This window comes from Megalops cyprinoides, chromosome 15 (assembly GCF_013368585.1).
Source record: "Megalops cyprinoides isolate fMegCyp1 chromosome 15, fMegCyp1.pri, whole genome shotgun sequence".
In the NCBI taxonomy this organism is placed as follows: Eukaryota; Metazoa; Chordata; class Actinopteri; order Elopiformes; family Megalopidae; genus Megalops; species Megalops cyprinoides.
The window spans coordinates 30682650-30695889 of NC_050597.1; the positions used below are offsets into that span (position 1 = coordinate 30682650).

A 13240-nucleotide genomic window follows, 5' to 3' on the forward strand; every position below is an offset into this window, starting at 1 on the left:
TCCTAATCCCTCCAAACCTCACCTTTGGAGGCCCTGACGTCTTTGAAATGAACAACAACAGTAAGAGTAGTTTCCACAGCTTGCAAAAGTGCAGAATGTTGTTGTGCACAAATGGCCCAGAGAACTGAGGGAAAGCACAGTGGTTTGTTTAGCATGTCTTGTGGCTCTGTGGTGCACTCATGGAGTTGGGGGTTTGATAGCCCGTGCAGGGTTAAACAAACGTGAAGATAACAGTGCCCTGAGTCAGTTCCCTCCTGCTTTCCTGCTGTTGTGCCGGCTGGGTGTAGCGTCTCTCCACAAAGGGAGTGGCCACGGGGAACTGCCACTACATACTGCATTATCAGGGTGAGTGTACGACAGGCTTGACAGGTACAAGACGGACCGCAGATTCCTTCGTTTTTGGAATCTCCCAGCAAAGGAGAGACGAAAGGCCTGGCTGATGTACTTGTGAGAACAAGAACAAACACCTGCCTAGCCAGATAAAACAAGCAGCCGCAGGACTACGGGAAGCTTCTTTTCACAGGACCTCTGAAGTTCAAACAACTTGCCAGCAGCACTTGTCTCTCCCCCCCCTCCCAGACCCTGTGTGCCGTCTGATTCGTCCCTCATTGAGACATGATCTGGGTCATCATCCCCATCGCTCTCGCTTGTGTGTCCTTCTTTGGATCCTGGGCTGTGTGAGTTCCACAAAGCTTTTATCTTTTCTTCTGGTTTTGAAGGGTTGCAAGATTTGAACAATCTTGGGGTGACACAGTAAAATGGCCTTAAAGCTGACCTCAAGTATTGTGACCAATTCTGTGTCTTGTGTTTGCTTTACACAAAACAATTGCCCCAAGTTTTAGTTTTTAGTGGATAGGTGTTCTCGTGGCTTTAAGCGACTTCTCAGCTACAGTGAAGTCCGGAATGAGTCCCTGTCGGTATTAAGTTTGAATATTGTAGAATCAAGTTTAGAATGAGGTTTTTGCCAGTGATATTTAGGTAATGTTTCTCAGGGCTGTGTTAGTTCATGGTATCACTTCATCAACACTCTGAGTGTGGGCATGTTTGAGTTTCTGCTCCATGGCTTTTTGTTTTATGGAAATGCAAGTTATAGCTGAGCATCCTATCAGCCTAGATAACAATTCATGTTGGACAGAATGTAAATTGTCTATCTGTGGTGTGGTGTGTGGCGGTGATGTGGTGTGCCCCATTTTCTCCGTTTTGGTTTTAGCATGTGAACAAATGATGAGACAGCTTTCAGAGGCAGAACAAAACATGAACTGGAAATATATTTTCAGACAATTGTAAAACAAATACAAATACAAACATGAGCATAGAAGAGCTTACCAGAATTCGTAGTTGAAGCAGAGAGTGTTCAAGACCAGGCTTGACACAATGCTAGACACACTTTGGGCAGAATGACGAGCCCACTTGGGCTTTAGAGCTTCTTCTCATCATTCAACATCTCATGTTCTTCAATACATTTCAATATTTATCCTTTTCAACCTGCCTAATTATGTAAGAATTAGTTTGACTCCCAACAGTTGAAACTGACAACAGAAACTGTTCACCATGTTGAATTCCTCAGCTCTTTGGTTAATGTGATATATGAATCCAGGCGTGATATTGCAAAAGTGTCAGTGACTACTTTGTGAGGGTTTTATCATGACGTACTGAGTACTACACACACACACACACACACACACATATATATAAAACAAATAACTCCCATTGCATAGCTCATATTTTTTGTCCAATGATAATTTCTTACATCTGCATGACTGACACAAAGGAAGATATGCTTTTATGACGTTTGCTAGGGAATCGTTAACAACAGTATGTCATAACCAAATACCATGACCACATAAAGGAGCAAAACAAGGGTGTACCTGGACAACATTGCAAAATGTAACTCAATATTAATCTTTAGTGGGTGATTACCATCTTCCCATTGTGGAAGTTTAATTCCTGAAATCACCCAAACAATATTACAAACAATATTACAACAGTATAGTTCCTCATGCAAAGCAATTGTGTCCCAAAGGCCAATAGCATTCCCTGACCACAATGTGATTAACCACAATGAATTTTTGGGCTTAATCTGTCTACAAATAACTTCTCCTTGTTTTTCCTAACAAGCAAAGACAAAGGAAAGCACAGTTGCCTTCAGTGTACATCTCACTTTTTTGCCTTCAGCAATGTGGTTGGGTATCTGATAAAATGTGTGAGTGACACAGTTTAGTCATTGTAAAATACAAACCCTTGCATGTACCCAAATGGACATCCTCTCCATGAGTGAAAAGTCAATATTTTGCAACATTTTACACTGGGATGACATTTTTGAGATACAGCAAAACAGCTAAAGCCATAGCACATCTGGGATGTCCTGATGAGGCCATGCATGAAACGTCCTGCCCAGCACACTTTCACAAAAGCAAATATTTATCCTTCAGACGGGTATATTTAGACAGGTAATAACAGACTTGAATCACACAAAGGGTGTGGTTGGTTTTGCTTGGTGGGGCATGCTAGACAGCAACAATATGACACCAAATGACCACGTTACACCCAAAAATGTACCTTGTGCGTTAGTACAACGTCAGTACACCTGTCATTTTACGGCTATTGTAGCAATGGTGGCAAATACCAATGAGTCATGTCACCTTCGCTTCACCTTCACTGTGTCAAAATCAAGTTGTGTCACATTCCTTCTCTGCTGATTGTGCCTCCTGAAAGGAAATAATAATAATAGATTGCATTTATGCACCTTCCACCTGTCAAGTTCTCAAAGCACTTTACAGTGAATGAGGGGGCTCAGTTCAACCACCATTAATGTGTAGCAAGTACCTGGGTGAAGCACGGCAGCCATTTTGCTCCAGAAAGCTTACCACACATCAGATGGGGTGGAGAAGGAGGGAGTTAGTCAGCTAATTACATTGGAGGATTATTAGACTGAAAGAGACTGACTGGGAATTTCACCAGGACACCAGGTTGACCTTCTGCCCTTTGCAGGGGGTGCCATGGGATCTATAATGACCGCAGAGAGTCAGGACCTTGGTTTAATGTCTCATCTGAAAGACAGAATCTCCCACAGCACAGTGTTCTCATCACTGGGGGATTGGTCTCCTGCTGGCTCAAGAAGGATGACTGCCTCCTATTGGCCCAAAAACACAACTTCCAGCAGCAACCTAGTTTTTCCCAGGTCTTCCATCCAAGTATTAATGAAGCACATCCATGCTTGGCTTCAGCCATCAAGGGGAAGGAAGCTGCAGAGTAGTATGGTTACTGTCATTATTCTGTATCAAAATCTTATGAAACAATTACAGTATGTGAAATCAGTATTTTTTTCTTATAAATTTAAAGCAGCATGATAGAACTGAATTGAACCACACCTGGAAGGAAGCATTGTTTAAAATATCTACAGCAGCACAGGGACAATTAGACTCGCAGGACATGAATTAAACCACAGTCTGAGATTATTGGCGAATTACTGTTCCTTTTGTAAGAATGCAGATATCCGTGAATCCCTAGTTTCACTGTCTCACTTCTGAGAGACAAACTCATGTTTTTAGGTGTAACCTGAGGTGTAACAAGGGGAGATTTGTGATTTTGCAGTGCTGTTGTTTCTGCCCAGTGTTATATGAATTTCATCATTCAAAGGAGTGTGGTGTGGTGCAAGTCAAACAGACTTTGCAGTACTTATCAAAGGAACCATTTCCTATGCCGCTTCTAGGCAGACATTAAGAGGCTTTCTGTACAATAAGCATGTTTTCTCAACCAGTGCATTCCGCTCTTTAGCTACGCCCTGCTTAGTTTGATAACTGATTGCTTCTTCCGGCATGGTAAGTTTTAAGGTTGCTTACATGCGGAACATTTTACTTCAAAAGTGGAAATGTGTAAATAAATTAAATATATTTGTAATCTAATGCAGTTTTTGGAGCAAGTCCTCCCAGATCTGACAGTTTACTGGGTAAATAACATGATACTTACAGCAAAAAAAGCTTATTAACTTACCTGCAGTGTCTTCCAAACTATTTAGACGATCTGTTGGCAATATCTCCCTCTGTGTGAGTGTTTAGTATCAATAAATTGGTTATTATTTTATAAATGTTTACACATTAAACATATCATTATAAAAACACATTATTATTATATTGAGAAATATCTGAGATATATTTCCTTTCTGTAAGCTTTATTTTGGTATATAGGATTTACTAAATCAAAAAGTGTTACATAAAGAGGTACATAAATCATGTGAATGTATACCCTACATAAAAACAAATACATTTTAAGATCTAATCTGTTGTATCCTGAAAAATTTGCATGGTGTTTCCACAATGGACTTTGTTGACCAAGGCAGATTTGAAAAGCTGACGGTGAAGCTGAGGGAGAGGGTGGGAATGCTGATCTTCCAGTAACAGGGTTTTGTGCACACTCACCTGGGCCCTTAACGGATCAGTTCCTGGTTACTCTTTAAGCTCCTCACCCTTTCACGGAGCTATGGGAGGGAGTCAAACTACTGGCACCAGTGCCAGTCAGTACAAACCTTTGAGTATGTGTGTGTCTCTCTTTTTGCAGGTATGGCCTGGCCTTGAGTTACAATCATGTTTGCTCCCTTAGTAACTGGTGAGTTGATGTCCCCATCTGGGACAGCAATGTGCCTTCCTCTTCATTGGGTTATGTATCTGCTTATCCAGGGTGGCTTGCCACTGATTATATTTTATGTATTTACTGACTATTTACTAAAGCAATTACCTTCCACCAGGGAACAATTAAAGAGACTTTCCAGTGATTGGAAGCTGCAGCTCCCTGCTTATAATCCCAGTTTCCTGTGTGGTGTGCAAAAGTGGCGAATGATGGCTTCCCATTCACTGCTGTATTGTGACATCACTGTATGTTCACAGGGACTACAGGAACTCCTGTCAGCTGAATACTTCAGAGCTGTGCTGCACAGATGTTAACATTCCCACGATAAGGTAAGTACAAACCACAGTTCACAGCCTGCCCATAAACTGAATGGCTGAATAGACAGTCAGCTTGGGCAAAACGATCTCGGATATGTTTCTCAAGGAAACAACGGGAAGGTGCAGAGACAAAATTTATTTTTGACCGTTTCCTCTAAGCGCACAGCAAAATCAACTGTGTTAACTCAACACTATAAATATTCATTAAACTCTCTCAGTATCAATATAGTCACATTTTACACTTATAATGTTGAATTAAAAACTTTGTTTTTGCTGTGAATTTTTCTGAAAATTTTTCATTTGAAAATTTGAAATTGAGAAAATTTGAAAAAGGCCAAATTTTGATGCATCAGCTAATAAGTTGCAGAAGTGATTTTTTTTTTGCATCTGTTTGACATCATAGAGCTTAAGGTCACACATGTATATTGTAACAGTTGATGGCAACCTCACTATGTTCCAAATCATCATATAACATCCATTTCCACTGCTAATGCATATAAAATGACAAATCATTATTATGGTTTGTTATTAATCATTATATTGAGTCAGAGCAGCTGTACTAGTAGTATAGGTAGTACTAACAGTGGTTATAATGGTAGTAATGTTTGCTGGAGTTTTGGTATTAGTATTGTTTTAGCATTTGACAGCCTATATTCAGGGTGGCATATAAGTGATGATTCAAGTACAAAACCAAACATGATCTTGAATAAAATACACCAGAGCAAATGGAGAAGCTATTAATCAGGTTAAAACTGAGTTAATGCACAAAAAGTGAATACAGTTAAAATAAGGTGAAGGAAAATATTTCCAAGTAAGGAAAAAGACATGGGTTAGTGGAAATACAAATTGGAGAGGAGAAGGCCTCTCTTTAGCCTGAAGCAGAGGATTGGTCTGGGCAATACTCCATACAGCTGCTTCGCTACAACCTAAAGCAGCACATTTACACTTCAGGAAACAAATCGCGTGAAATAAAAGCCATCTCTGTGCCAATTCCACTTACGAAACTGCACATGAAATGGATAGTATACGCCTGGAGAGAAAACTGAATCATCAACCGTCACCTGACCTGAGCTGTCTTCATATGGCCATGTGACCCTGCCACCGTTGGGGGGAAACTTTGGTCCCTTACAGCTACCCTGATTGGCTGCCTCTTGTGAAAAGAGTTTTGTTATTGACATCATTGATCTTAACATTATTTGTTATTAAGAACAGTCATCTTGATCTATTTTATTTATTTTTTATTTATTTTGTTATACAAAGTCAAAGTCAAAGTCAACTTTATTGTCAATTCTCCAATATGCACAGGACATACGGAGGATTGAAATTGTGTTTCTCTCAGGCCCACGGTGACAATACAATAGTTCGACATAACACAGTGACACTGAGAGACAAGAACAAGAATTTTCACAGATATACAATAAACACAATAAACCTAAATGGTTGCTTTGTTAGTCTCTCTCCCTGATTTGTATTTATTAGGAATCACTAGTAAACAAGGCTTAGATTTTTTTTTGTGCTCACCCTCTAAGATACTTCCTGTAGTGGAAATTATGTGCCTGTAGACCTTGTAAATAACAGGTGTTTAACTAAAGTGGCTAAGTAAGAAGTTAAATGAGAATGGGCTACCTGGTCCTGCTCTGTTGTGCTTACTCCATCATGCTTCCTGTTTTGTAGCACTAGTGGGACGAATGCACCAGAAAACTCCCTGTTCACGGCCACCATAAACGCCGGATCCTTCTTATGTAAGTACGGTCAAACCCTCCACCTGCAGAGAGGACTCATGGAAAAATTGGGTGAACTACGTCTGTGCAGATGCCTCTGGCTGGAAAACACTGAATGTCACTTACAACTGCTTTGGTGGAGCTGACTGCTTAGTTTTAAACAAGGCCACAGCAACAAATAACAGGCCTGGGGGCTCTTGTGTTTCACAATGACAGACAGGGGGAAGATGGGGGGAGAGCCAGAGTCTTTATAGCATAGCATTTCCAACATGTCCTGTTATGTGGTGCAGACCCCAGTGCTTGTCAAAGATACAAAGACACAAGACCTATTGCAGCATCAGCTGCATCCATTAATACAGTGCACCTCGACCTGGGGTACAACTTCCCTTGCAGGGTGGGTTTGATCAAACTATGAAAGAATAAAGAATATTGCTGACAGGCACAGTGCAAAACTATATTTAAATCATTAATATATTTATATTGGCATCTAGTGTTCAGTGTGGAAATGATATAACAAATAGTCCGATTAGCATGCTGTGTTGTGTTGTTTGTTTACTCCCTTTAATGCTCTCTGGACTATGCCCTTGTGTTGTGTAACAGTGTGACGTCACAGTCAGTAAGGTGCGTGTGTGTTTGCTTACCCTGTGTCTCTTCCCGCCTCCTCAGTCATGGTGTTCTGCATCCTCCACCATGCTCATGTCCTGGAGCGGAACAGCAGCCAATCCCTGCTCAGCAAGGCTGCCCTGGTGTTCGGTTGCGTGTCTGCCATCGGGGCCTTCATGGCTGGGAACTGCAATGTAAGACTCACTAGCTTTTGCTCAGCCCCAGATATGCGTGTCACAGACATGGCATTTGATTGGATACAAGGCCAGTCTGAATTTTTTAATCAGTCTGCATAGTCTATGATGTTATGCTGGCCTACATGATGGTGTGAGTTTTTACTTTTCTACTAAAAATTTCAACTCTTAACTCCTATGGCTTTGCAGTTCCAAAATCTTACATTCAGTCAAGTAATAGTGCTGCTTTAAAACTAGTGTGTCTTTTATAGGTTTGTTAAAAACACCCTGTACCTTGTTATTTTCGGGCTAAAAACCCCCAAGTTTTTCCACATTTTTAAAGACGTACATTCCATAACAGGAATTCCCTGTTGACATGTGCACCATGGCTGGTCTTTACTTTGAAAAATGTCCTCCCTTGGCTAATAGCTACTGTTGCTGGATGCTGATGTTCAAACTGTGTGATAACATTAGCAGTCAGAAACAATGCTTCAATGGCTAGCAAAACCTACACAAAGACAGTGTTTTGAATAAAATTCAAGGACAAACATGCTAACTAGCAAATTTGCCCCATGTGAGGAATTTCCTGGATATGTTGCATTTTTGTTTGCCAAAGACAGGTTGCTTAACACAAAGAGAAAGGAAAAAATCCACCTTACTGTACCTATAACAGCTGCATGTTGTCAAATATGGCTGACTATCAAAAGCATTGCTCTTTCACTGTTTCAGTTATGCCATACTATAATGGCATAAGGATTCCGCTCATACGGAGACTCATGTTTAATACAAGCTCTAGCATTTCTGGTTCCTCTTCCATAGTGGGTGTTTGTTGGTCGTGGTTTGTAAGTACCTTGGGGCTGTTTCTGTGAGTCGAACAAAACCGGATGCAAACAGTGATGTCAAAATGTGCTGTCAGCAAGTCTGATTGAAGGTTACATCACATTCTTTTCCCAAGGGACAGCTTTATATCACACAGCAATTAAACACACTTTGGCACTATAATAAATGTATACTTGGAAGGAAAATTATTTAAAATTGAAATTAATTGAATAAATTTAATTAAAATCTCAGGTAGAATCAAGTAAAAAAAATCCACACAATAATCAGTAAATAATTATCTCTATACATTATGTATTTAATAAATGTAAGGGAGAAACTACATTTGCAAACGTACGTTAATATTCCTCCCATTTTTCTTTGATGGCCATACATTCTTCGATGAACTTCTTCTGTTAACATCCCCAGGCTCCCGTAGTGTTTCCCTCCTCTCACGGAGTCATTCTTTCCCTCCAGCCAAGGTACCTGGTGCTGCTGCACTACCTGGGAGCAGCACTCAGCTTCGTGTGCCTCTGCTTCTACTGCCTGCTGCTCACCGTGCTGACCGGCAAGTGCACACTCACCGGCCTCACGCACATCCTGTACCCGGCACGTGTGGTCTCAACTTGCGTCCAGATCTTAGTCACCATCTGCTGTATCCTTTCCAGCTGTCGCCGTGACGACAGGCTCTGCTCTTGCAGGACCGAAGAGCTGTGCCACATTGTCGGCTCTTGCATTTTTCTTAGTCGGTTAACTTAAACACATCTATTGTTAGTCTGTCTTACATGCATGACCATGGTGGAGAGTAATTTGATAATCTTTTACAGCCAGTGTGATTTTGAGCCTTTTATTTTTTGTATTATTGGGTAATACTGTCTCATATATCATCTGTCTATGCATCACAGTTATCTATTTGCAAATCACTATGCTTTGACGTTCAGGCAATGGATGATTGCTTTCCCACTACAGGTGTACACAGAAAAAAACTCAAAATCACAATGGGAAAGTTTAGTAGTATTTCAAGTCAGCAACAGAAACATTCACTGTTGTTTACCTACAGCCATAAAAAGAACAAGCAAACAAAGTCACTCATTGTTAAAAACCTGCTAAAATCCAAATTCATCTTCCCATCCATGAGACGCAAATGAAGGTGCTTGCCTGAATTTAGAGGCACATGAAGAATTCAGGGTGTGCCATCATGGACATGGGTAGAAAAACAGTGATACATTATATCATGACAAGACAACTGCACAGACTGCACAATCTTTTAAGACTTACCTTGCTGCTGGTTTTTGACTGATATTGTTGCTATTAAATTATACTTGTGTTGATTATTTCCCTACAGGGGTATTCCAAGAATTGAATGGCAGTTTTGAAAAATTTAGTGTTTACAAGTCAAAGCCAGTAGACACAATACAGATAACTAAGTAGTCTTCTATGGAATCTGCTAAAAGTACATTCCTGGTATGTCTTATCAAAGAGATCATTTGTTTCATATGACATTATTGTTGTCTTATCCAAGATATGTCGTAGTCTCGTAGGACATATTGCTCAGTAGGTAAGTGTTTTGCCATCCGGGTGTCTAAAACTGTAATGTCAAGAGTCAGTCAAGCACAAATGTGCTCAAGGATTGGCAGAGGCCTGTTGCAAACAGCTTAAAAGTAGTTCTCTTTAACAAAACTCCCAACAGACTGCATCTTATTTGCCCAGGAGGAGTGGATGTACAAGCACATGTCAGCAGTTTTTGAATGGACCCTCAGCGTCAACCTGGAACTCTTTGAGCTGAGTTTTGTGTTTGAGTTTTACAATTTCTCATCATCCATGTTGTCTGTCCTGCTGGAGAAGAAGGACGAGGAGAAGTCTCTCATTCTTTCATGAGTCCGAGGTGAAGGATGGGTGTGTAGGAAGCAAGGAGAATAAACTTGATCCTGATTTTTCACTGGCGCCATGTGCATTAGCTATGAGTGCATTTTTAAAGCACTTTTTTTTTAGGATTTATATACTTCTGTTGTTAACCCTCCTGAGAGGAATGTATCCAATGCCAGTCTTTGAATTTCATCTCATCTCATCTAGGACCTTTGGGAATCTTTGGGAAAGAAGAACTTAACTGTAACTAATCAGTTTTGGATCAGGCACTGGCTAAAATCAAGTCAGCAATGGACAAAGGTGTTCACTGCTCCTCCAGAATTTGAAAGCACTAGTTTTGACTTCAACCCTACTTTTTAACATTACTTTTTATAATGAACCATGAACAGATTGGGCTTTCCTGACCTGGGTAGAGCTGACTGTATCCACTGGTGAGCTCAGACACAGAGAGAATCATCTTACAGCTAAAACACTTTCTGTTTGTAGCCTGTACTGTGATAAAATACACAAAAAGGTTGACGTGAAAATCCACAGCATACCAAATAAGCACTCACCTAACCACTTTCTTCTCTGAAGTTGCTTTAAGTGTGAACAAAATTTTGGATATTGTGATAAACACATTGGCTGTAAGTGTTTTTCTTTTTCCTGTTTTTTTTTTTCTCTCAGGCAAAACAAGCTTTGCTACTCTTCTGTCTTCTGCAGCAATTAGAATGATTGCAAGTACTGTACAAGTCATGAATTGATTTCATGATTTTTTTTTGTAGGCCTGGCAAAGTTAACCTTACTAACTTAGCAGCCTTTAGCTGACATGCGCCATTCACAACCTTTCATTTTTGCGTAATTATGTACTCATTTTTCTCTGAAAGGAGTTTTTAAATTCTTGAAAAATGGGACATATGACAACTTTCATTCCATTCAAATCCAGCAGTTTTTTGACACAGCCACAACCAGGGTGCGGTTTCAATGTATTGCAGAAGAACAAATGTTTTCTTTTTTTATTAAAAAGCATTTAAATGTTTTTCAATTAATTATGCTCTGCAGTACATAAATTTCAGATTTCTTTTTGGCATCTCAAGATTTAGTGTCTGAGTAAGTTAAATCTGTTGTATTTAATGTCCAGTTGTATTTATGTTTGGGGTTTATAGGAAAGATGTGTTAGTTATGTCAATGTCAAACTGAATGTTTGTTAGCAATCTTGAGCACTTCTTCAGTCATGTGTCTAGTCAGAGTTAAGACTGTGGTTTACAACCTGCAATTTTCATGTTGGAAATCCATCTGAAAAAACACCATACCCTTAAAGTTGGGAGTTTAAGGGTATGATGAAACTGTTTGAGGTTTTCGAGGTGGGTAATTGCAGTAAAACAGTTGTGCTTAAGGACTGATGAACATGTTGAAGAATTCTGTGTGCTTCAGATCATATTGAAACAGCACAAAAAACAAGTGCAAAAACACATACCGAGCAAGTGCAATAAAACTTTAACTTGAAGTTGATCTGTTTTTCATTCATTTCCAAAATGCCAGAACATGGCAGCTTTCAACATAACCCAGCTTGGTGCTAACTCATTTTTTGACAAGAGACAGTACTGCATAGGCTACTTAAATTGCTAACGTGAGAGACTGTGCAACGACAGCCAAAGAATGTCCAAAAAGTCAAACAAAAGGGCCAGAATGCTCCACGAGGCAATCCTCTTGGGGCTGTCCCATCACGAAAGACTGGTTTGTCAAGAAAATGCCAGGGTAATGAAAACACTTGTCTGCATTTGTGCAACATTCAGTGATGCTGAATCATTTTTACATAATTTCTTGACAGTCTAGGTGAGGTCAAGTGTGGGCTGGGGTTTTTATTTACCAAAGGGAGAGACCTGACATGTTACCAACTGTAGTCAGCTAACCTTCAGCTGGTAAAACTCATTTGAAATTGCCACATAATCAATATTACAGACAAGCGCAACAGCAGGAGTTGCCATTTAAGTGAGCGGCGTCAAAACAAGATTATATGACATTTACATGCACAACTCCCCAAAACAATTTTTTTTTAGCACATTCAAGTATCAATCACTTGATCGCAATCTGTCAAGGAAACAAAATGGGGTCTCTTCTGGGAATCCATCTTCCCATGCAAATACCACAGGTGCCGGAGAGGCAACCGGTGTGACAACTTACATTTCACTGTGTGCATAAAATTTATTCACCATGTCAACTGCGGAATGCTGAAATGCATCACCAATGTATTGCACACAAGTAATTCACTTCTGACATTTTATCCAGTCCTGGAAATCACCTGTTTAAATGAACCAGTTTTCAGGTACTGAAGCGGAAAATCTGTACACTGCCAGCCCTGAAGGAGCTATGCATTACATCACCCAGGTGAGTGTGTACTCATTAGACACCGCGGTGATAGGTGATAGGAGGCCTTTCTTTGTGTTTGTGCAGCAATAGGCGTCACCCAATGAGCCAGAGAGTTGGAGTTTGACCCCGGATACACAGGGAAAACCGCAGTGCACTGTTGACCTTTCTGGTGACTGTTTGCTGTGAGGTGCAGGCATGAAATAAGAGGACATCAGAGCAACGTATGCATCCTGGCAAAACCACAGTAACAATGTATAAGGAAAACTCAACCTGCTGCATTATCACAAAATTGTATGTGATAGTGGTGCTTCATCAAAACATGAGGTCTTCTCAAAGGGAAGTCTGCTGAGGGACATGTTTGACTCAACAGCAATGTTGACAGACGCACAGAAAATTTTAAGCAGAAAAAGTTTCATGGCTGAGCTTTCTGAACATTTCTGGGAAATGTTCAAAAAAGGAATCCATTTCTGAATGCCTGAGATTTTGCTCCTCGCAGCAGCACAAGAGTAATGAGCAAAAGGTGAAAAAGAAATGAATGACACATTGTGGGGTTTGTATGGGAAAAGGAAAACCAGTGCGCAGTAAAGCATTGTGTATGTAGTCTGCATAAAAATATATCTGGAAAAAGAAGGCAATACAGCTCTGAACTAAAAGGGCACCATCTAACCCAGATGAACAACAATCTTGAGAATTAGGGTCAGAGTATCCCTGTCCTGGTGGCAATAAAGGCAGCCCCCGTTTACAACTACACCTACACTATATAGCTAGC

The 13240-nt window shown here is 40.3% G+C and overlaps 1 protein-coding gene across 1 annotated transcript; it reads left to right on the top strand.

Moving 5' to 3' along the window:
• The first annotated feature begins 355 nt into the window (after nt 1–355).
• On the top strand, nt 356–11142 carry si:dkey-228d14.5 (uncharacterized protein LOC796266 homolog). The gene is made up of 7 exons (XM_036546358.1): nt 356–677; nt 4558–4605; nt 4884–4955; nt 6618–6685; nt 7331–7461; nt 8734–8911; nt 9947–11142. Exons 1-7 carry the CDS (start codon nt 616–618, stop codon nt 10132–10134), a joined length of 747 nt encoding a protein of 248 aa, XP_036402251.1. The 5' UTR covers nt 356–615; the 3' UTR covers nt 10135–11142.
• The last annotated feature ends 2098 nt before the right edge of the window (nt 11143–13240 follow it).